The sequence below is a fragment of the Arachis ipaensis genome, chromosome B8 (assembly GCF_059453495.1).
Source record: "Arachis ipaensis isolate K30076 ecotype BB chromosome B8, ASM5945349v1, whole genome shotgun sequence".
Lineage (NCBI taxonomy): Eukaryota > Viridiplantae > Streptophyta > Magnoliopsida > Fabales > Fabaceae > Arachis > Arachis ipaensis.
In genome coordinates this window covers 9,373,891-9,399,430 of record NC_142443.1, presented here as the reverse complement: position 1 = coordinate 9,399,430, position 25,540 = coordinate 9,373,891, and the positions used below count along the sequence as shown (strand labels likewise).

Below are 25,540 nucleotides of genomic sequence, written 5' to 3'. Positions count from 1 at the left end.
TAAATATTGTTACATGTTAAACTTAAACAAAAATTATTTTAATATAAATTTCGAAATAAAATTTTATAAATTTTTGTTGAAAAAAAATATAGTTATATTAAGGGCAAATATATATACATATATATATAATTATTACTTTTTTCTCAAATTTACTGGGGGCAAATGCCTCCCTTTATGTGAACCTCGGTCCGTCCCTATATACGATATATATATACTAATTTAGATTGTTCTAATAATTAATTTATTAATTAATTTAAATAATATTAAGAATTTAAATTTTATTTTATTTATATAAAAATTTATTAATTAATAATAATTTTAAATAAAATTTTAATCTATATTAAATTAATTTTTAACAGGTCAAATTAAAAGGATTCGTGTAAACAACCAAATAAAAAAAGACTATAGACGACACAACAACAAAGATACACGATACGAAACAATTTGCCATATTAACAAGACTTATATTTTAACATATCACTACCAGAAATGCGGTGATTAGCCACGGAAAAAACCGTGACTAAAATTAAGAAATTCCGTAGCAATTAAGTTTTAGTAACGAATACATTTCCGTGGCTAACAAGGGCGACGCCTTTTCAGTTAGTCACGGTTTTCGTCCGGTTAGCCACAGTTTTATGATCCGTGGAGACATCTGAATAGCCACGGTTTTTACGTTATTGGCCACACTCTAAACCGTGACTAAATGATAACAGTGTAACCAACAAGTATAGCTTTGCCACAATTTTTCCGTGGCTAATATTGGTAAGCTGGGCTTTTTTGCCACATTTTTTTTGTGGCTAAACATTGTTGGGTTATTTAGCCACGGTTTTTCCGTGGCTAATCATAAAAGATAAATTAAAAAAATATATATATATAAAATAAAGATGTTACTTAGAGCAAAATTAAAAAAGATTAGCCATATCCATATAAGTAATATTTTTAGTAATAAAAATATGAAATTTAAGTAACAGTGTTGAAAAGCAAATATCCTGAACTAAATGAGTTTAAACTATTACAAAATCAAGTATTAGAATGTATCATTATTAGATCTCTAACATCTTCATTGGAATACCTGCAAAAACATTCAAATAAGATTGTGTTATCTCTTAATTCATGAAAAAAAAGTCCCAAGACATTATTTAAAATAATATTTTAATGTAGTTAAAAAAAAAGTAGAAATGCATACCCAATAATGCTGAGTTTTCATTTTCACAACATAAAACATCTTATTGAACTCGTCATCAATCAATATATATATTGCTAGACTTGATATCCTGGTGAACAACTTTCAATTCAATTGCTTCATGCAAGTAAATAAGCAAGTCTGTCAAGAATAAAGATAAAATAGAGAGTGATATTAATGATATTTTCTCATATTAAAACTTAATTATAGTATTATTTAACGAGACAAACGAATACTATTAGCGAGATATTGAATTGCAATCAAAACTATTTAGAGAAAAAGAACTTAAAGTAAAAATAAAAATGTGTTAGAAATTACTAAGGTCAATATTTTAAAGTAGAAAGTTGAGCTTACCAGGTAACTATCGAATAAAACTTTCATGCGGACCTCCCAGGTAAGTGTCCCTTGTTCCATGGCAACATGCATCCATTACTCTAAGTTACCATTATTGACATATTCATCCATTAGCAGCTTAAATATTGAAACAAATACTAAAGCAAAAATGCTATTGATAATATAAAGAAATAGATAATTAGATACTATGTATTCGGGAATTGTGAGAGCACAGATAATAACTTAAAGAAGTGTAACTTTATTCAACGTTGGTATCAGGACCTTTAACATTGTCTTCTACTTAGTTCAAATTTATCCATATTCATATAAGTTTCAATAATTACAAAACTACAAAGCTAAATTAAAAGTTGAACAATTTAAAAGAAAACACAAACTTGTATGGAGATCCCAGCATCGACAAGAGACAAAGTTGCAGCATTGATACACGCAGATCTAGTTCCTACACAGGAATATTGGGGAAGAATTAGTGAATGGTAAAAAAAAAAGTCCTTTAAATACAAAAAAAAAGTAAAGATCCAAGAGAATATTAGATAAACATAAAAAGGGCTGCTTAGGGTTCCTTCCATTCTTCTTTGTAATTTAGGATTGCCTGCAAAATCTTGATTTCCGCTATTTTGGGACCTTCTTTGGTGACTTAACGTTGAATTTACTAAGGATACAGAGAAACTGAACAATAGTGTGAACCTGTGAGGGAGTTCTTCCAATTTTCTAGTGAGTGGGCTTTACTTTGGTGCTGAGTGAAAATTACTTTTAAGTTTTCCGCCCAAAATTTCACTTGTAAAAATTCATTTGAATTTATTTCAGTCAAGTAATTGAGATTTTTAATTTAAATTAATAGTTAACTATAAAAAATATATAAATTATAATATATACCATATTTCAAAGACGGTACATACTAATTATTGTTTCAAAAATAAACTTACGTTAATTTATGTTGGATATTTTTTTTACTAAATTGATAAAAAGATAATAAAAAATAAAAAAATAAAATTTAGGAAAACTAATGCATATTGTAAATTAGAGAAAAAAAAAAGTACTCTTTTTTATCATGAATTTTATATATACTTTTAACATTCATTCTCAATTAATTAAAGCAATAAGTATGTACTCTTTTTATACTATTTCAACTAATGCATCTTCTAGTCACAAAAAAAACTAATGCATCTTCGGTTACTCAATGCTGAATACGGAGAAACTGAACAATAGTCATGTGAGAGAGTTCTTCCAATTTTCTAGTGAGTGGACTTTACTTTAGTGCTAAGTGAAAGTTATTTTTTTTCCGCCCAAAATTTCACTTGTGTCTTGTAAACGTTCATTTGAATTTATTTCAGTCAAGTAATTTAGATTTTTAATTTAAATTAATAGTTAACTATAATAAAAAAATATAAAATTATAATTTTATATCATATTTCAAAGACGGTACATACTAATTAAGATTATGGATTTTGACTTGGATTTTAAAAAATAAAAAAAGATTGCCAGAGAAAAAAAATATTAAAATTTTGTAATTATTTCAAAAATAAACCTACGTTAACTTATGTCGGATATTTTTTTATTAAATTAATAAAAAAATAAAAATAAAAAAATAAAATTTAGGAAAATTAATACATATTGTGAATTAGGGACAAAAAAAAATGTACTCTTTTTATTATGAATTTTATATTTTTATCATTCATTCTCAATTAATTAGAGTTATAAGTATGTACTCTTTTTATATTATTCCAATTAATGCATATCTTATCAATTGAAAATAGCCGGAAAGGAGAGAGAAAAAACATCGACAAACTAGATAAGTCTGCACCCTTACAAATTGAAATTTATTATTAAAGTTTAAATTTGAAAAAAATAGGAACTGCCTATAAAATTTTTGAAAGGGATGGAAGGAAACACTAGAAGCGCGTAATTTAAAAGTAGACATCGTTTGATTTCGCCACGGTGAGCATTGGGTCTGTGCTAATTGAGAGAGTCCAATTCAAATTGGTCACAGACAAACAAGAACGTGAAAAACTTTCGCACAATTTAACCACGGAAAAGCAAAACGTTGCAAGTGATTACGACGATCATGAAAATTTGCCACTGCTTCTTGTTCGTGAATATTTTCCCGTGATAAACTACCGTGTTTCTGGTAGTGTATATAGTTTTTAATAATTCTTAAAAAAAAACAGTCTTTCTTTTATATTTTCGTAAAAATAAAAAACTATGATGACTTACCTAGGGAGAAACGTTCAAACGTAATCATACACGATACGAAACAATGCCATATTAACAAGACTTATATTTTAACATATATAGTTTTTAATAATTCTAAAAAAAAGTATTTCTTTAATTATATTTACGCGAAAATGAAAAACTATGATGACTTACCTAGGGAGAAACGTTCAAACGTAATCTGGACGTCAATAAATACATTTAATGTTCTTGTAATAATTAAGTGTAGTATGGTAAACAGCTTAATTAAATATTCTTTTAAAAAATAGTTAAAACAATAAATAACTATATTAAAGTATTTTATAAATATATTATTTTATGTTTAAATTTTTAGTTTTAAAAGTACTTATTTTATAAAAATATAATAAAAAATAGTATAGTAGTATTATGAGAGAAGTTATTTTTTTAACTTATCTATAAACTCTTAAATAGCTTTTTAGAAAGCTACAATTTAGTTTTGAAAATTACACCAGACATTAATATTACTATTTTTCATAAGTCAAAAAATAAAAAAAGGATAATAAGTACGATTTTGGTCCCTAAAATTTTGTGCCAAAATCGAATTCATCCCTCTTCTAATTTTGGATTTAAAATCGTCTTTAATGTTGCATTTGTATTTAACTTCATCCTTAAAATTTTTTTCGGACATAAATGCCCTTTTCATCGTTAGGGTAGTTAGAAGAATAATTATATAAAAATAAAGGGAATAGCAATATAAATGTATATGTTAACCCCCAAAAATAAGGGCAAGTTGTTTGAATCTGGAACTGCTGCCGACACCACTGATGTGTATTTTTTGGAAAAAAAAAAAACGAATTCCAAACACACAAATCTAACCGGCAAGTGTACCGAGTCGCATCAAGTAATAATAACTCACGTGAGTGAGGTCGATCCCACAGGGATTGAAGGATTGAGCAATTTTAGTTTAGTGGTTGATTTAGTCAAGCGAATCAAGTGTTGAGTTAAGTGATTTGTGATTGCAGAAACTAAATTGCTTGAAATGTAAAGGGAGAGGGGTAGATTGCAGGAAATTAAAGAGCAAAGAAAGTAAATAAGCTGAATCTTAAAGAACAAGTAATGTAAATTGCAGAAACTTAGATTGCAAGAAATGTAAATGGCTGAATCTTAAAGTGCAAGAAATGTAAATTGCTTGAATTATAAAAGGAGTTGGAAATTGGGATTGCAGAAATTAAACAAGGAAAAGTAAATTGCAACAAATAGGGAAGTAAAAGATGAATTTAATTGCAGTAAATCTCAAACAGAAAATGTAAATTGCTCGAAGAAGCGTTCAACAGAGAAATCAAAAGGAAATTTCAGATCTCAGGACTCAAGAGACTAGATAACCAAGTCTAGATCTCAATGCCTTCCTAGATCCAATTCAGAAATCAATTGCAAGAGAATTTAAAAATCAAACAGAAGAAGAAGTAAAACCAAATTCAATTTTCAAAAGTTGCGGTAAAGTGAGACAGAGAGATCTCAAGGTGAGATTGAGATAGAATTTCCTCAATTCTTCAACCCAACATTCAAGACAAGTGTAAATGAAATTGAAAACAAGAAAACAAAAAGGAAGAGAATTCAATTCCCCTTCCCCAAGACTCAGAATCTCCAAATAACTCCCAACCAAAAGCTCTCCAAAATCACTTAGTAAAAACTAAAACGGAAAAGCTCCCCTAAAAACTTAAATTCTAAGCTATTTATACACTCTCTTCAAATGATCTTCAAGCCTTGAATTGGGCCTTTGCTCTTGATGGAATTGGGTTGACAAAAGCCTCTGTTGATTGCTCTTGGAGTTGGAGAGAAACCCACTTGTGAACCGAGCCATGAACCATTAAAGCTTGAGTCAAAGTTTGAGGCAAACTTTGACTCAAGCTTTTCATATCAGCTTGCCTCCCGTGCTGTCATCCACGTTTGAGCCAAAGTTTGAGGTCAAACTTTGAGCCAAACGTGGATCCTCCCTTGCATGCTTCTTGGCCAACGTTTGCCTAAAAACTTGAGGTCAAACGTTGGTGCAAGCTTTTGCTCCCTCCAGGGTGTGTTTGTTGTGGCGCCAACGTTTGCCTAAAAGCTTGAGGTCAAACGTTGGCGCAAGCTTTTGCTCTCTCCAGGGTGTATTTGTTGTGGCGCCAACGTTTGCCTGAAAGCTTGAGGTCAAACGTTGGCGCAAGCTTTTGCTCCCTCCAGGGTGTAGTCAAGCTCCTCCAAAAGATTGAGCTAAAGTTTGAGGCAAGCTTTGGCTCAAACTTTTTGTTCTCTCTTGCTCTTTGCCATTCCTTCTTTCTTCAACCTTTTTCAAAGCTCTTTTCACCTATCATCAATCAATCAAAGACATCAAAGCTATGCTCAAAATCATGAGATTTTTATTCTTTCATAATATATGATAGTTATAGCACAAAATCTCATGAAGTTGCATTAATTTATCCATGGTTGATTGAATCAAAGGAAACATGAAATTCTACCCAATTGGCTTACTTATGGCTCAAGAAAGTGCATAAAATCAATTGAAAACAAAAGAAAAAGGCTAGTGAAACTAGGCTAAGATGACTTGTCATCACAACACCAAACTTAAAGCTTGCTTGTCCCCAAGCAAGAAAGGAGTTATTGAGAAGAAAGAATGAAATGGGAGAGGATGTTTATGCTAGCAGAGTATTATTGGTGGTTCATGGGGTTTCATGTAGATATGTAAACACTCACTTCTTATTGATATTTAGGCCTAGAAAGTCTCCTCCAAGCATCAAGCAACACACTGCTATGACCTCTCATTATTCCTTTGTCCTTGACTATAATTTTTTTTTCTATAAGCTTTAGTTCAGTGTCATGTGTAACAAGCTCTTTTCTTTCTTTTATGCTTGACACATTATTCACTATAGACACTTGGCTCACATTCCTTCTTAGAATATTGATGCCCAGCACCTCTTTGGGTTACTAAATCCTTGTAATTAGGTTGCTCTTGATAGTGGACTTTCAGTTGATGATCCCGGGTTAGTTAACCCAAGTCACCAAGTGTTGATGCACTCCAAAAAACTTAATAATCCAAGCAGATCCTAGTACAAAGACACCACAGGCATATATTCTAAGGTTCAAGCTATTAGTGTCTAGCTTTACTTCTTTTTTTTGTTCTGTTGCCACTCTTTGGCTATTTCTTTTCTCTTTTTGTTTTTCTTTTTAACCTAGGAATTTTATTTTATTGAGATTCATAGACAGTGAGCTACCTTCTATTTAAAAGGAGACAGTCTAGTTCTTTTATTCACTAAAAGTGAGCTATCATACAATCACACATACATACCACCACTTACTTTTATTGTACTTCCAGCTAACAAAGAACTATCTCATTTCACATTTCAAACATTTCTTTTATTAAATTAAAGATGCAGGGGTCAAAGCATGCTTTTAGTTAAGTGAAAGTGAACACACAAGCACACACTTAGACTAGCTTACTTATTTTAAAGAGTGATTTTGCCTACACTAGATGAACACTTTAGCAAGTCATAAATCGAAGCATTTCTCAACCGCAAGAGTTAAGTATAGATACAACCTATTGGTTTGCAGTTCTTTTTGTTCTTCCTTCTGTTGTGCCCCTTTTGAGTTGTGGTGCATGATGTCTTCAATTGGTGGTTAGTTCCCTGCACAATTTTCAAAGGTTGCTTGCTTCTCAAGCCCTTAAGTGACTGGTTAGTATATATGAATTGAGTGTGGCTTTTGGATTTAATTTGGTGTGGAAACACCAAACTTAATTCCTTGCCACTGTCTCTAATGCAAAAGGTTGTCCACTTATGAATTCTTTTGGCCTTGCTAAAGGTTATGGAACCAAAACTAAAAAGCAATTAAATGGTTGAATAATTTGTTTGATTGCTTGGAGCTAGCATTATGCAGGAGGTGCGAGTATACTTTTAAATGAGATTTTGGTGGAACACCAAACTTAGAATCCTTCATTCTCCCTTAAATTGTTTTGGTGTGCAACACCAAACTTAGCTCTTTGCAATACATACTTAATTATTCAACATTTTTATTGAAAAAGCTATGAAAAGAAAACTACCTCAGGTTGGGTTGCCTCCCAACAAGCGCTTCTTTATTGTCATTAGCTTGACATCGATCCCCTTAGGATGGTTGATGACTGAAATGTCGAAGCTTATCCCCCCTCACTGTAAGCCTTCTTTGTGTGCCTTGATGCTCAATTTCAATGTGCTCAAGAGAGAGTACTTAGTTAACAGTGTAGTGATCCTCAGTTCCCAGCTGTTGATATATTAATTGCACCTTGTTGCCTTTAGAAAATCCTTCAGTTGGGATTTTTTTATTCTTCCACCCTTTGTGAGCCTTCTTCTTGTTTTTCTTCCTTTTTCTTGTTAGCCTTTCTTCCTTGACAGCAGCTTTGGTTGTGGTACCTTCCTTCTTGTTTATCATCCTAATTCCTTTTTGAATTCCTTCTCCTCCTTGCACATGCTCATTCTTTTGCTCCCCTGTGTTGTTGGTTGCTTGCCTTGGAAAACAGTCGCTGACTACCTTGCTTCTTTCTTCACTAAATTGTGGTTCTGGAAACACTTTCAGGATAATGCTTTCCTCGTGCATCCTGAGAGTTAGTTCTCCCTATTCTACATCTATGATGGCTCTAGCAGTGGCCAAAAATGGCCTTCCCAAGATGATTGAATTGTTTTCTTCTTCTTCAGTGTCCAAGATTACAAAGTCCGCAGAAAAAATGAACTTATTAACCTTAACTAAAAGGTTTTCAATCACTCCTTTGGGATGTACTACTGACTGGTTCACCAATTCCAAGGACATCTGTATTGGTTTCACCTTCCCTATGCCAAGCTTTTTCACTAAAGATGATGGAATTAGATTTATGCTTGCTTCTAAGTCACACATCCCCTTGTTGATAAATAGACTTCCAATGGTGCAAGGTAGGAAGAAACTTCCAGGATCTTTCAGCTTGGGAGGGAGTCCTTTTCTGATGAGCGCACTACATTCTTCAGTGAGAAGCACAGTTTCCTTCTCCAGCCAACTTCTTTTCTTGTTGATGATTTCCTTCAAGAACTTGGCATATAAGGGCATCTGTTCCAATGCCTCAGCCAAGGGAATGTTGATTTCTAGCTTCTTGAAAGTTTCCAGGAAATTGCGGAAATATTGATCTTTGGTTTCTTTGTTGAACCTCTGAGGATATGGCAGTGGAGGTGTAATGCTCTTCTCCACTTGCTGCTGTCCTTAAAATTCTTCCTTTGAACTGTGTGGCTGGTTGTTCTTCTCTTTGAGTTTCTCAGTGCTCTTGTTTGGCATCACATCTTGATCATTGGCTTCCTCTGCGTGTGTTGGCTTTTCCTCCTCTATTGACCTCTTGCTACTCTCCACTTGCTTCTTTGTAATATCATTGTTACTCATCAATGCTCTCCCACTTCTTAACTGTATCGCCTTGCACTCTTCCTTAGGATTTGGAATTGTGTCACTTGGCAGAGAACTTGATGGTCTCTCTGTTGCAAGGTGTTTAGAGAGCTGGCCAATTTGCCTTTCCATATTCTTCATGGAGGTTTCCTGGTTCCTTGTTGTCATTTCTTGGTGCTTCATCATCTTCTCCATTAACATTTCCATATTAGTGATCCTCTGAGAGTCATGTGAAATTGCTTGGTTATGGGGTGTTGATGGTTGATGGTAAGTGTTTTGGTTGGTGGGTTGGTTATTGGATGGATAATGATTGGAGTTGGGAAAGTTGTTTTGGGATTTTCTGTAAGGGTTTTGGTTAGTTTGCTGCTGGTTGTGGTTTTGGTTGTTTCTTGAAGTGTTTTAATTTGAGTTCCTCTGCCATGGTTGTTGGTTCTGGTTGTGATTATCCCCCCATCTGAGGTTTGGGTGGTTCTTTCAGGATGGATTGTAGGTGTCACCATACACCTCATTTGATCCTTGGTTTTGCATATACTGCACTTGCTCTTGTTGTTGTTTTTCTTGGTTCTCCTCATTCTGCCCCCAAGGAGTTGTTGGTTGGCTTGAGGCACTCACTGTTGCTACTTGTAGGCCATCAATTCTTTTGGCCATTTGCTCAAATTGTTGCTGAATCTGCTGCTGCATCATTTGAGCCAGAATTGAATCCACTCCTTCCAGCTCCATTACTCCTCTTCTTTGTGATGGTTGGCGTTGCCTTTGATGAGCAAAGAAATACTGGTTGTTAGCCACCATGTCAATGAGATTTTGAGCCTCTTCTGCAGTTTTCATCAGTTGCAATGATCCTCCGGCTGAGTGATCAAGTGCCTCTTGAGCCTTTAGAGTGAGCCCTTCATAGAAGTTCTGCAGCTTATCCCACTCAGTGAACATCTCTGGTGGACATTTCCTCAGCAGAGCCTTATATCTTTCCCATGCCTCATATAGATTTTCAGCATCCATTTGTGTGAATGTCTGCACCTCAGTCTTCAACCTAATGATCCTTTGAGGGGGGTAAAACTTGGCAAGAAACTTGCTCACCAAATCATCCCAAGTGTTGATGCTTTCCTTCGGGAATGTTTCTAGCCATTGAGTGGCCTTGTCCCTGAGAGAGAATGGGAATAGCAGCAGCTTGTATATGTCAGGGTGTACTCCATTGCTTTTAACTGTGTCACAAATCTTCAAGAAAGTGGATAGATGTTGGTTCGGGTCCTCCAATGGTCCTCCTCCAAAAGAGCAGTTGTTTTGGACCAATGTGATGAGTTGTGACTTCAGTTCAAAGTTATTTGCATTGACATTAGGGGTAAGAATGCTGCTTCCACAATGTCTAACATTTGCAAATGTATAGGAGGCCAGTACTCTCCTCTGTTGTGGGTTATTGTTAACCCCTCCTTCTGGATGATTGGGATTAGATGGATCTCCTTCCATCTCGTGATATTCTTCCTCAGATTCTTCCTCTCCAACAATGCCTTTCCCTTTTTCAGCTCTTCTTAATCTCCTGAGAATTCGTTCGTCTTGTTCATGAAAGGTGGGTATGGCTCTTCTTGACATACAAACAAAACACACGAAACACACAAAACCAGTGACACTTCAATCTATTACTAGAATGAAGTTTTAGTTAGCTTAAGCAAAAATTCAAACAGTTAGTGTGTTAGTCAAAAATTAAAGAAACATAAAAGAAAAAGTGCTCGATCTAGATCTCCACTTCACTTAATCATTGTCAATCTATTTCAATCCCCGGCAACAGCGCCAAAAACTTTATGTGTATTTTTTGGAAAAAAAAATGAATTCCAAACACACAAATCTAACCGACAAGTGTACCGGGTCGCATCAAGTAATAATAACTCACGTGAGTGAGGTCGATCCCACAGGGATTGAAGGATTGAGCAATTTTAGTTTAGTGATTGATTTAGTCAAGCGAATCAAGTGTTGAGTTAAGTGATTTGTGATTGCAGAAATTAAATTGCTTGAAATGTAAAGGGAGAGGGGTAGATTGCAGGAAATTAAAGAGCAAAGAAAGTAAATAAGATGAATCTTAAAGAACAAGTAATGTAAATTGCAGAAACTTAGATTGCAAGAAATGTAAATGGCTGAATCTTAAAGTGCAAGAAATGTAAATTGCTTGAATTATAAAAGGAGTTGGGAATTGGAATTGCAGAAATTAAACAAGGAAAAGTAAATTGCAACAAATAGGGAAGTAAAAGATGAATTTAATTGCAGTAAATCTCAAACAGAAAATGTAAATTGCTCGAAGAAGCGTTCAACAGAGAAATCAAAAGGAAATTTCAGATCTCAGGACTCAAGAGACTAGATAACCAAGTCTAGATCTCAATGCCTTCCTAGATCCAATTCAGAAATCAATTGCAAGAGAATTTAAAAATCAAACAGAAGAAGAAGTAAAACCAAATTCAATTTCCAAAAGTTGCGGTAAAGTGAGACAGAGAGATCTCAAGGTGAGATTGAGATAGAATTTCCTTAATTCTTCAACCCAAGATTCAAGACAAGTGTAAATGAAATTGAAAACAAGAAAATAAAAAGAAAGAGAATTCAATTTCCCTTCCCCAAGACTCAGAATCTCCAAATAACTCCCAACCAAAAGCTCTCCAAAATCACTTAGTAAAAACTAAAACGGAAAAGCTCCCCTAAAAACTTAAATTCTAAGCTATTTATACACTCTCTTCAAATGATCTTCAAGCCTTGAATTGGGCCTTTGCTCTTGATGGAATTGGGTTGACAAAAGCCTCTGTTGATTGCTCTTGGAGTTGGAGAGAAACCCACTTGTGAACCGGGCCATGAACCATTAAAGCTTGAGTCAAAGTTTGAGGCAAACTTTGACTCAAGCTTTTCATATCAGCTTGCCTCCCGTGCTGTCATCCACGTTTGAGCCAAAGTTTGAGGTCAAACTTTGAGCCAAACGTGGATCCTCCCTTGCATGCTTCTTGGCCAACGTTTGCCTAAAAGCTTGAGGTCAAACGTTGGTGCAAGCTTTTGCTCCCTCCAGGGTGTGTTTGTTGTGGCGCCAACGTTTGCCTAAAAGTTTGAGGTCAAACGTTGGCGCAAGCTTTTGCTCTCTCCAGGGTGTATTTGTTGTGGCGCCAACGTTTGCCTGAAAGCTTGAGGTCAAACGTTGGCGCAAGCTTTTGCTCCCTCCAGGGTGTAGTCAAGCTCCTCCAAAAGTTTGAGCTAAAGTTTGAGGCAAGCTTTGGCTCAAGCTTTTTGTTCTCTCTTGCTCTTTGCCATTCCTTCTTTCTTCAACCTTTTTCAAAGCTCTTTTCACCTATCATCAATCAATCAAAGACATCAAAGCTCTGCTCAAAATCATGAGATTATTATTCTTTCATAATATATGATAGTTATAGCACAAAATCTCATGAAGTTGCATTAATTTATCCATGGTTGATTGAATCAAAGGAAACATGAAATTCTACCCAATTGGCTTACTTATGACTCAAGAAAGTGCATAAAATCAATTGAAAACAAAAGAAAAAGGCTAGTGAAACTAGGCTAAGATGACTTGTCATCATCCACCGTCGCTCACGTCGTGGAGGGAGAACGCCATGGCTGCCGAAAGCTCGATCTCGTCTCGAAGCAAATCTTCCTTGCATGGTAGGTTGCTGCTCTGTTCCCATGGTGAGAGGCCGGTGCTGCGAACCTCGGGGACGAAGGAGAACTATGGGCGCAGATTCTGGGGCTTTGTTTACTATGTGGTTTGTTTTTCTTTCTTTTCTTCTGAGTTGAGTTATTTGGGTTGAGGACTGGAGAGTGAAGATGGTGATTATGTGTAGGTGCATGAAGGATGCAACTTCTTTCGTTGGGCAGAGCCAGAGACAGAGGTGAAAAACCCAAAAATTACAAGGATGAAGAAGAAGGTTGCCTCCTTGAAATCAAGGACGAAAGTGGCAGAGTGGAAGTTAATGGTCATTGCTCTGTTAGAGTTTGTTGGGTGGGCTGGGTTCCTGTATCTGCTGCTGCAGAATTTTTCTATGTCTAGGCCTAAGTGTGTAATTCCATTGAACCTGGTATGAAAAGGGTGTTTGGGTATGATGCTGTTGTTGTTGTTGGTAAATTCTTTTAGGGTTGGTTTTGTTGAATGTGGTTTGGTGAAAAGTGTTTTGATGGTAAGTTATTAGGTGACAATTATGTACCTGGTATGAATGTGTTCTGTTGAATTGGTTCTCAACATGTATAAATGACAATTATGTATGCATGGTTGGTTGTTGTAATGTGAGTTTGATTTCTGCTTGGTAAATACCTGTTTTTCACTACTGACTAATTTCCTAACAATATAACAAACTTGAATCAAAGACAACCTCAACTGAATATGGTAAATGTCATAGTAACATACATAATAAAAAGTGTTTCAGACACAGAGGTAATCCCAAAAGGGTTGGCTGGTCCAATCCAGCAACCAAGTACAACACACATAGATGCTTATAGGCAAAATATCACAAAAAAAAAGAGCTAACAAGTCACACTGCACTTTCCCAGCAAAGTTCACAAAAACATAACCCAAAATAAGACAACATGCACAAAATACAATCATGACAATAGGATGCTAATTTTTCCATTTTCCCTTTTCTAAAGCATTTCCCATTTTCTTAGAGGCAACTTTGTCATTAACTTCAGTTTCTTTGGAGAAATGTGAGGTGCTCCAGAGAACTTGGCAGAGAAGTGACCAACAGGTTGGCTTGAAGATGTGGTAAGGGTAGGCTGAGATGAAGGAAGAGTTCTGGTGGCTGGCTGTGATGAGAATGAAGGAGGTGCTAAACTTGTTGGGCTGGCAACCTTGTTGGGCTGTAGAGCAGGTTGGGTTGAGCAGTTGGGCTTAGTAGTCCCTTTGGGCCTGCTTCTAGGCCTTTTTGGCTGTGCTGCATTATTGGATTGGGCTGCAGACGATGGCTGTGTTGCTGAAACAGCTTTCCTCTTGACAGATTGCTTGGGATTGGACTGGGAAGAGGCAGTCTTCCTTCCTCCCTTGGCAGTTAGATGGTTTGATTTGGTGCTTTCCTTCTGCTGCTTTCCTTTGTTCTTTGACTGCTGGACCACACAAACATATACAATTTTATAATGGGATAGCAATAACATATGAGAGACCAATTAATAGAAGGAAGACAAATTAAAAATCATACCAACTCCTCAGTAGGTTTAGGGCATCTGCTTTTGTTGTGCCCTACAAATCCACACAGAGAGCACCTTTGTTTCTCTCCCCTCCTTGATAGGTGAGTGCGGCTGCTCTGTTATTCATCTCCAGCAGCTGCTCTCCTCTTTTTTACTGGCCTGTGACTAGGCCTTCGACAGGGGGAGGCATAACATCAGAGTGTGCAGTTCTCTTCCAAAGATCTAATCCATTCAAGGGATGTATGATTGAGTCATAGCACCTCATGTAAGCTTCTTTCTTATAACACCCAGCCACAAAAGATTCTAAGTCAAGTCCCTTGAATTTGATGCAACTGATAGCATGGACACAGGGTATGCCACTCATCTGCCACATTCTACATGAACATTCATGGTATGCCACTCATCTGCCACACAGGGTAAGCTTCTTTCTTATAACACCCACCCTGTGTGCTTGTGTGCATGTGTGTGTCAAGTTCATGCTGCGTAGCTGCCAAGTTTTCTCACCTCTGATTTTTGCAGCATACACCCAAAAGGACAATCACCCGAACAAATAGCCCTAACCTTCTGCAAATCACACTTCCTAAACCTGATTGACCTTGCCGTATGCACAACATAAGCAGTTACAGTGTCCTTGAACTCCTCCCAAGATGCATACAATGTGCCAACTTCCCATTTGTATTGACTCATATCTTTCTGAAGCTTGTGAACTGGAAATCTGAAACCCTCATGCTCCAAATCAGACCCATCAGCCCCAACCTGTTGATCGAAATCTAAGTCATCACTGTCTCCTCCCTCATCATTTTCAAACTGCTCAGTTGCTCCAGCATTCTTTTTCACAGCCCTAGGTTTTTTACTCATCACATTCTCATGTTGAAACCCACTTACCTCAGGATCAAGCTCATCATCACTATCAGTAAAGTGCACATCATCTTCACTATCGTCCTCTTCCCCAGATGGATTATACTTCGAATCGAGACTGTCACTGTCACTAGAGTTATCATACTCAACTTCATTGTCGTCCTCTGCCCTAGAGTAAGCAGCAAATGGTTCAGATTGCTTTCGCCCCTCATCTACTCCACCATACAGAACTAGCTCTTGCCCCTCACTAATGTCTCCCATCCCATCTTTATCCCCAACATCAATGTAGCCATCATCAGAAAACATCTCTTCGTCCTGAACCTTATGGACAACATACAACTCTACATGGTCTCTCAACTCTGCTATTCGACACATCTCAATGGAATCCGCATCAGTTTTAAACAATTTCAAATTTTTCTCCATGTCGTCAACAACTGGATCCTTAAACCACAACGATGGGATATTCTCCTCGACGTAACCAAGTTGTTTTAGCTCAGCATACGCTTCAAATACAGACCACCGATCACCATCAATCTCTTCTATTACCGTTGTTTCTCCTCCCACATACTCTAATGGACCGTTCTTATACGTAAACCATCCTCCATGGTAGACCTTCACTTTAAAATAACCTATCGTCTTCTACAACACCCTGAAACAGAGTACAATAACACATAGACATTCATAAAAAATGATAAAACACACGCACCTTCCTATTTCACACCGATGCTAATCCCCACTCTCCACACACATGGCCTCATTCCAACGATAAACAGACCACCAAACCCTAAGTAATCTAACCCGACACTAACCACTGCAGCAAGAGCTACCATACTGAAAAGAAGGAAGAAAATCATACCTACGCAAACCCTATCAGTAATGCTTCAGCGACTCTTCACGTCCCTTCCTTCCAGTTCCTTGATCTCGCCTCCTCTCTTCAATTTCAGTCCATCAACATCTACGGTCCTCTCCGATTCTGGGTTAGGGCACAATGTAATGGATTTGGTGTATGAAGCGTTGTGAATAACGGGTGCTGTAATAAACGTTAAGGATTTTTCATCCAAGTGAAGAAATCAAGCATTTCGCGCGAAATGAAAAGGGTAGAATTGTCATTAAAAAAAATTTAATTAGAAAGGACGAAGTTAAATACAAATGCAACATTAAGGACGATTTTAAATCCAAAATTAGAAGAGGGACGAATTCGATTCTGGCACAAAACTTTAGGAACCAAAATCGTACTTATCCCTTAATCACTTTTAAAACTTTTCAAATAGACCCTTAATAGAGTACTAATGAAAGACAATACTAATTTTATTCGAAAATATTAATTTCAATCCGATTTATTCGTATCTTTAGTATATTATAGTATATAATTAAAAATTATTATATATGTATAATAAAATTAATGAAAGATCAAACTCATTTTTTCTTTTTATAAATTTAACACAAATTTTAATATAATTTTATTATTTTTAATTTTAATGTAAATTTAATTTTATATTTTCTATTTTATTAGTATATTATTTATGAAATATAAAATAATTAAATATTATATTTAATTCAAAAAAATTGATTTGTGATGAGTAGGATGAATATAAAAGTTTAAGATGTGAATATAATTGAGGTTAAAATATTCTCAATCTATAAATAAGATAAAATTAAATTTTATAGAGAATTTAAATTCGTAGAAAGAGTTAAAGTAAAGTCTAAATTCTATTTTTTTTCTATTCATTACCAATTTTAAGTACTAATTTGTGCTAATATGTAGATATAGATATGGTTTTATTCCCTCCAGCCAATATATATCTTTATTGAAATTGGTTTAGGAAGTATTTAGAAGTGTTTTTGCTCTTCTAAATTTAGGAGTTAATTGAATAAAATTATAGAGAATAGATTGGAAACACGATATTACCATCATCTTCCTATTTTAAATTTTTAATGTCTCGAGTTTGTCATTTTTAATAGTAGGAGATGTTTCTGCAAAGACTCTAACGCTCAAATTAGCATGAGTGGCACGAAAAACTAAGTTAAAGATCATACCTTAGCGTACATATTTAGAATAATGCATATATTTTAAGGTTGTGATGTCATGAGCTCATTTTCTTATGTTCTTTAGAGGCTATGAATTGTCTTTTAGATTAACTTGATCTAGGAGAATAAGTTATTATTTTTCCGTGTTATTTAATACTTTATTGTGGTATCATATGTTCATATATGTTATAACATTCTCTTTAATAGTAGAATAGTACTTACAATATAACAATTAAACTCATAAAGTTAAGTTATTATAGGCATTAGAATGAGTTATGAGGAGTTAGTATATCCTTCTTATAACATATTTTATAGAACCAGAAAAAACATCAAACAAATTCTTTACAAATTCTCTCGTATTCTTAAACTTAGTTCTTAGTATTGAGTTTATAGAAATATTTCAGCAAAAAGTTAGAAAGATATATTTTACAATAAAATTAGTGTTTTTGCTTGTAATAACATTACGAGAATATAAATCTTTTGAAGTTACGACGGTTTTATCTTGATATTATAGATTATGATAGAAAAGATTTATAAAATCAAATTTCTTTTACAAAAAGATCGAAAGAGACGAAAGTCCCCATAAGCTAATAAGAAGAGACCAAGATCTCCTTAAATAAAAAAATCAAATAATAAGCTTTTTAGTTATTATTTTCATATAAAAGAGTTTAATTTTTTACTAATTAATTCTAACATTCATTATCTAAAATTTAAAAAAATTTAATATGTATACTTTTATATTTTGATTAGGTGTTAAATCTATTGTACAAATAAAAATACTTAATTTTTATGCTTGTTATTTAAAAATAATATTTTATACATATATATAATTAGATATTAATTAGTATTAAAATTTTTTATTAATAGTTATAAAATTAATTTAAAATTAATGTTTTGAAATAATTGAATCTTGATTCTAATTATTAACCACAACATTAGTATTTTTTTCAAATTATATGTAATAAATATTTGAAGAAAGAGAAGTAAAAATATAAATTAAAAAGATAAATGATAATTTTAAAATTAAATAAAAAAAAGATATAATAATAATAATAATAATAATAATAATAATAATAATAATAATAATAATAATGTAGAATAAAAAGATAGAGATAGATAGAAAATAAGAGAAAAAAGAGAGAGAAATATAAAGAAGAAGAAGAGATGAAGTTTGTTAATTTTGAAAAAAAAATATTTTATTCTAATTGTAATGAAAAACAAAGCAAAACACCTATCCTAAATCAATTATGATGATTTGCTGAAGACTCAGACCAAATAACATTATTAGAATAATTATTTCTAGCTCTATATCGAGCCATCCAATCCGCAACTTTATTTGCTTTCCTACATATCCAATCAAATTGCAGATACCAAAATCCTGATAACAGCTCCTGAATCTTATTAACTAAATCAACAACTTCAGACTTGCATCTACTAGGAGAGTCATGCAAAAGGTACAGAATGTCTGGATAATCCGTTTCACACACTATATATGTTTTTTAATCCGTAATTTCAAACTAAAACAAAGCCCCTCCAAATTACAGAAAGCTCACATTGGATGATAGATCAGAAAGGAGAACTACCAGAACTACCCGCAATCCAACCCATTAGAATTTTTAATAAGACAATCAAATCCAACTAAATTCAAATAAGTAAACAAATTAGCATCATAATTAACTTTAAAACTATTATTTACAGGGAGTTTTCAGCACAATCGATTCTTAAAGGTACTAAAAGAAGTACACAATCGGTTCTTATATTCATGACAGTGCTTTTGATGAGTGCAACCACTTTGTGATTTGTCCAATAATTTTCAACATTGAAAATATCATTGCATTTATGCCTCTACAACCACCACACTCCGGTCCCAAAAAGAGTTTCATTATCAGACATGACCTTTCGAAACTAGACTTCAATAGAGATGCCTTCAATTGAGTCAATAACCCAAGGATCTAACATCAACCAAATAACTTTGAAATTTACACAATTTTTAAGGCAATGTTCTATTGTTTCCGGAGCCACATTACATCTGTGGCACATAATCAAACTAGCTAGATGTCTCCTAAAACAAAAGACCTCCGTCGAAAGAGCGTTATGTAAACCAAAGCGCATAGTTAATTTGATCTTTTTTGGAAGATTCAAATGCTAAAGTCAGTTCCAGTTGCTATTTTTATTTCAATTTAATTTATTCTTCAACAACCAATAATAATCCTATCTCGCACAGTCGCACTATACCCTTTTAATTTGTTAAATTAGTAATATAAAATAAAAATTATAAGTTATATATAAAATATTAAAATGTGAAGGGTAGAGAGAGAAGGAGAAAGATGTAGATAAGAGGATATAGAAGAATAAAATTTATTAATTTTGGAGAAAAATATCTCATCTTAATATTAATGAGAGAATGTTATGTAATATATTTTGGTTGTTAAATTAATAATATAATATAGTTATATCTCAATTTTAATTTTAATTTTAATTTAATTTAATTATAATTAAAAAATATTATGTTGTATATTTTGATTGTTAAATTTATAATTAAAGAAATAGAATATATATAAGAGAGATAGAATAGGTGAAGAAATGAAAGATAATAATATATAAGAGAGATAGAATAGGTGAAGAAATGAAAGAAATAGAGAAATGATCAAAAGAATAGAGGTGGATGAGAAAACTATTTAATTTTAGAAAAAAAAATTGATTGTAATTGTAATGAAAAAATAATATGTATCACATTTTAGTTATAACATTAGTTATATATATATATATATATATATATATATATATATATATATATATATGAGTTAAACCTTAAAGTAGTCACTGAGATTCACGAAATGTACCGATTTGGTCCCTGACTTTTCAATTGCATTATTTATGTCCTCGAGATTGAAAAAAATGCACCTATTTGGTCCCTTCCCGTTTTTCCCTCCAAACTGCTTTCCGGCGGCAGTGATGTGGCAATGGATTGCCACGCTGGAGTGTCTAACGGTTACATATAATGTGGCAATTGAAAGTATTAAACCCAATGTGATCCCTGAGCCCCTTTTTAACCCTAAATACTCTTCTTCTTCTTCCTAGTTCGTTTTCTTTCCTGTTCGTTTTCACTCACTGCATAGGTACAAAAACCATTTGATTTGACCTTGTTTCTCTTCTGGTTCATCACCAAATTTCGGTTACCTACCAAAAACAAACTTAATTTTTAAGTCCTCGTGAATTTTGAGCCATCTGAGTATTCTTACTTCCCTGAAAAAGGTAACTTTTTTTCTTCTTTTTTGTTGTTTCAATTCCAAATTTTTCAATGGCACAAGTTGTTGAGGAAAGAGAGAACAGCAGAACTCGCATGAGCAATTTCCTAAGAAATCTGCTAAAAAGGTTCATGTCCGTGAAGCATCATCACCATCATGAGCTACAACAACAACAACATCGCCATGGTGATGGAGATACAGAACAAGAGATCAGATTGAGCTGAGCCTTGGTCTTTCAATGAACGGTCATTTTGGTGTGGACCCAACAGTGAAGAAGATCAAGAGAACAACATCAATATTCGAATTCTCATTCTCATTCCCAAAACCCCTCATCAGAGATGAAGATAATAACAACAGCAATAATAATAATCAAAATATCGGGAGTTATTCTAATAACATGCCAATACCTTACACAACAAATCTGATAAAAACATGTTCCCTTCCAACAGAGACATAGGAGGAGTGGAGGAAGATGAAGGAGTTGCGACTGAAGAAGTTGGAAGCAAAAAGAAAGCGCTCTAAGAAGCAGCAGAGGAACATGAAGGCCATAAAGAAAAAGAGTAACCATTCTTCTTCTTTCTCCGAAGTTATTGCTGCTTTGAATGAATTTAGTAGTTTGGGAGAGAACGGCGTCGTTGAGTACTAGCGTGGTAATTCATTGCCACATCATTGCCGCTGGGAAGCAGTTTAGACGGAAAAACGGGAAGGAATTAAATAGGTGCATTTTTTTCAATCTCGAGAACATAAATAATACAATTAAAAAGTCAAAGACTAAATTGGTGCATTTCGTGAATCTCAAACTAATTTGAGATTTAACTTTCATATATATATAATAGAATAATAGATTTGTGTAGCTCTATATTTTGAACTCAATAGTAATAATGTTGCAACTTGCAAGTTTACTTATATGACTATAAATGAAGACTTGCTACACAAATAATCCACTTATTACTAGCTAGTTATGATAACTAAAATTCTCAAGAAGATTATTTCAAAGCTTTAAGCCCCTGTTTAACGACATTAAGAAAAGTCTTACGTTGGCTCTTGTTCTTCAAAACGACACCAAGCTCGACTCCTCCGTCGTTTTGTCCACTTTCAGCAATGGACAAACCCTTGAGGGACTGCACCATTTCCACCTTGCAAGGCTTTCCGAAACCCATGTCGTTCTCATAAACCTTAAACTTTGGTGACCCTCCCACAACCAACACTCTCCCCGACCCAAACATGTCTGAAAATCTCTCTTTCCAATTTTCCATGCCTCGAAACGGCTCCTTCTTCATGTCGTTTATAGCCCTATCTATGACCTTCACGGCGTTCACAAAACCACCTTCACCCTTGAGTTCACTTCTTCTCAGCGTTGCGTTGCACTGCGTTATGCAGTTTCCAAAGTACGTTTCCGGTACCGGGTACTCTAAACGTCCTCTACAATCCGCCGCAAAACAAAAATACTCTTCTTTCATGTTCTCTTCTTCTTCACACGCGCTATCTCTTGCTCTTGCTTTAACCAAGCTACTCCATGCGAAACCACACGCCACCACGAATTTGGATACATATTGCGGCGATTTTAATCCGTCTCTTTTCTTCAGTTGGTTCAGTGAGAAGATTTTCATTCTCTCAATGTCATCTTTATCAAGTACAATCGTTACCTTGACATGATCCTCTTCCATAGCAACGGTTGAATCGAAAGGTTGACTTTGATTGACTTTATTCTTCCAATTTTCCCTCTCTTGAAAATAATGTTTTATAAAAATGGCCTCAAGCTCGTTAGGATCCTTTAGTATTCCCCTATTGAAACATGGAGGTGTTGATTTTTCAAGAAATGTTAAATCAATTCCTCCGCATGCACAAAGGGAAGACCAAAGCTTCATAAACTGACTGCAACACGCACCATCTATCATGTGATTGTAGGTAATGGCGATGCAAACACCACGGTTTGGAAAAACCGTGGCCTGCAGGGCCAAATTTGGAAAAACAAGTGTATCATGATGATGGATTATTTTGCAAGTCAATTTAGGAACAAGTTGATTCAATTTCTTTAGACTTCGAGGGTTGTTGCTGGAGAGATGGTTGAAATCCGATGAGGACTGGAAGACTGTGAAGGCCACGGAGTCCTCCTCAGTGCATCGGATAAAGGGTTTGTGTGGCGGTGGAGGACATAGGAGGTTACCGGCAAGAGGGAAGAAACGTTGAAGGGTGAGAGAGAGAGAGCGTTTGAGAATTGGGAATGTAGTTTGGAGGAAATGGTGGGTGGAGTAAGGGAAATTATAGAAGAATTGGCGTCTACCATAGATTGGACCTGCCAATGATATATCAAGAAATGTAAGGGGAAGACATGTGGCTTTGGGATTATTTGGTGCTACTTTGGATTCTTCAACTAGTTTATGCTCATCATCACCAAGTTTTTCCATTTCAGCATCCAAGCACCAATACTCAACCGGGTATATCTTCAAATTTATATAGTTAGAGGAGTGTTATGCCAGCAACTTTGTGATTTATGGCCATCAAGTAATAATTAATAATATTTTTAATGGTGTGAGATTTCATTTAATGATGTGGGATTATTCATTTTTATTTTACTGGTTACATGGTGGCTAAAATTTAATAAAATTGCTGATCCCTAAACTTTTTCATATAGTTATTTATTTCCACTATCCGAAGGTTAAAAAACCATTAAAATTTATCTTTTAAAAATATAAAATAAAATATATTATTATTAGATTACTCAATTAATAGAATTAAATTAAAAAAATTAAATTAATAACTAAATAATAGCCAAAACTAATAAATTTTAATGTCTCTAATATTTCTCTTCGAAAAATAAAAAAAAATTGTATTAGGTAGTATTTCACAGTTAATATAATTTTTTTCTAAATTTTGTTTAATTAGTTATTATAGAGGTAACTTAATTTCTAATAATAAGTTATTTTTTAAAAAATACTGTGCTTATGCACTACTTATCAACACTATATAGGTTATTTTTAAAACAAATTTAGGGCGAAACTATTCATTAATTATTGTGATAAATGAATTAAATATTATTTATATGCATGTGATAATATATGATTTTAAAAAATATACTTAAAATTGTATAAAATTAAAAAATATAAAAAATTAATTTTTAATTAATATTAATTAATTTTAGTGTTTAGATTTATAATTTATGATTTAGAATTAAATATTTATAATTTAAAATTTAAAATTTAAAATAAATAAAATAATTTTAAAAATTTTGATTGAAAAAAATTAGTTAGCTGGCCTTACACTGTTACTCAAAAACTAAATCCATTTATATTTTAGTATTTTACTCAATCAAAGTTGACTTCAATATAATTATCAGCCGTTGAAACGTATGTTTCACGCCCATTTGATTTAGTTTTTTTTTTTCTTTGGTGTTAATATTGTATGTTTATAGATAGCTAGTGGCCTTTAATTGTTATCCACGATGGATTTGAATATGTCAGCGATATTTTTAGAATTTAATTTTTATTTATTAATAATGTAAAATATTTTATACAATTATATAATTATAATTATTTTTTTAGATAATTATATATATAAATAATATAAAAAATAGTTTTTATTTACTAAAAATAGGATGACTCAAATTTGCGACCTCTTAAATGAGTATAGAAAAATTATGTCATTTGAATTATAACTCATTAGTAATATAAAAAATAGTTATTTTTATTAATATAATATTATATAATTTAATACTCATATAAAATAATTTTATATTAATATTACATCAAAATTAAATTTTATATATTCTTCTTCGTCCTTTATTTGATTACTATGCTCTGAAGGTAGATATTCCACTCACAACCTAACATAGAATATTTAATCAAATGGTGGATAATCTAATAGTGGTTACCAACAGAGAATATTTAATCAAATGGTGGATAATCTAATAGTTGTTATTTTTTATGCGAAGTAAAATTAGAGTTAATATTTAGTTTGGCTAAACTTTGAGGTTAGATTTAATTTATCCTTTCAAATTATAATAGATTTAAATTGGATTTTGAAATTTGTAATCGTAATTTATATTAATTTTTTAACTAATTTTTATTAATAATATGTTCATTGATATATTAATTTACTGTGATTTTAATTTTTTATTTATGTTTTATGTGTCGAGACTTCTTAAAATTTTCAGAAATTTAATTGTTATTTTTAAATTCTAAATTTTTAAGTTGAACTTGTTATTGTCGTCTTTGTGAGGACGTTAGAGAGCCATTCAAGTTTATATAAAGTTTAATAAATTTCAGTCAGAAGTAGGTGAAGAGTCTAAATCTTAAAAAATTAACGTACAAAATTAACATGTCGTTTATAGAAATTAATTCAGAAACTAACGCAAATTATTATTGTAAATTTTGAAGTTCAAATTGAGTTAATTGTAGTTTTAGAAGTAAATTTGAATAAAATCTCAAATTTCAAGAACCAAATTAAATATTAACTCAGTAAAATTATATGTAAAAAAAAGCTGAATTTGCCATCAAATGAGATTTTTTATGAAATGAGAATTAGGATATTTCTATTTCTAATTAGGAATCTCAGTTTTTATCATCTTTTTCATAAACAGTGAAATTAACCATGAGTAAGTAAAAAAGTGGATTTGAACGCGGGTCAGGTAAGCTGCGGATTGAGTATCGTCAAATTTATCATCGAATTTAATTTGACAGTATGAACAACGCAAGAAATTATTTATCGGCGGATTTTTCATTGAATTTTTAATGACTATGTCGAGATTAAGTTGCTGATGGTGTCGGATTATTCTGACAGTAACTTTGGCGCCATATTATGTGTTTTGGCGCCCAATTACTGTCAAATTTTTCTGCCAGTAAATCCTACGATAATTTCTTTCGATAATTAAGTCATAATTAGTAGTAAAATTAAAAATTTTTGTTAATATAATTAGGACAAAAATTTAAAATTACTAGAAATCAACTAATAATTTTATTAAATATCAATTGTTTGAATATAAAAAAATGTCCCAGAAGTAGAATACAATGAAATAGACATAAAATAAATTAAAATCATAAACCCTGCAGATTCCGGTAATCGTCGTCGTCGCCTTCTTCCACCTGCTGAGGCGGCGGAGTAGGTGCTGATGTCAGTGCCCCACCAGCAGCGCTGCCACTGCCTCCAG

General features: G+C 33.3%; 2 protein-coding genes across 3 annotated transcripts; both read right to left on the bottom strand.

The window, feature by feature from the left end:
* Positions 1–1,020: 1,020 nt before the first annotated feature.
* On the bottom strand, positions 1,021–10,693 carry LOC148547142 (uncharacterized). The gene is made up of 4 exons (XM_088495318.1): positions 9,617–10,693; positions 9,014–9,331; positions 1,912–1,976; positions 1,021–1,072 (listed from the first exon to the last, which is right to left on the bottom strand). The coding sequence occupies exons 1-4, from the start codon at positions 10,691–10,693 to the stop codon at positions 1,021–1,023; spliced, it is 1,512 nt and encodes a 503-aa protein (XP_088351444.1).
* Positions 10,694–20,603: 9,910 nt separating this feature from the next.
* LOC107614516 (malonyl-coenzyme A:anthocyanin 3-O-glucoside-6''-O-malonyltransferase) lies at positions 20,604–22,934 on the bottom strand. Of its 2 annotated transcripts, XM_088496120.1 has the most exons (2): positions 21,431–22,830; positions 20,604–21,069 (listed from the first exon to the last, which is right to left on the bottom strand). In XM_088496120.1, the coding sequence occupies exons 1-2, from the start codon at positions 22,800–22,802 to the stop codon at positions 21,050–21,052; spliced, it is 1,392 nt and encodes a 463-aa protein (XP_088352246.1). In that variant the 5' UTR covers positions 22,803–22,830; the 3' UTR covers positions 20,604–21,049. The 2 variants fall into 2 exon arrangements, with proteins under 2 accessions (XP_088352246.1, XP_016172189.1); XM_016316703.3 differs by lacking the exon at positions 20,604–21,069 and having other exon boundaries at positions 21,137–22,934.
* Positions 22,935–25,540: the final 2,606 nt, after the last annotated feature.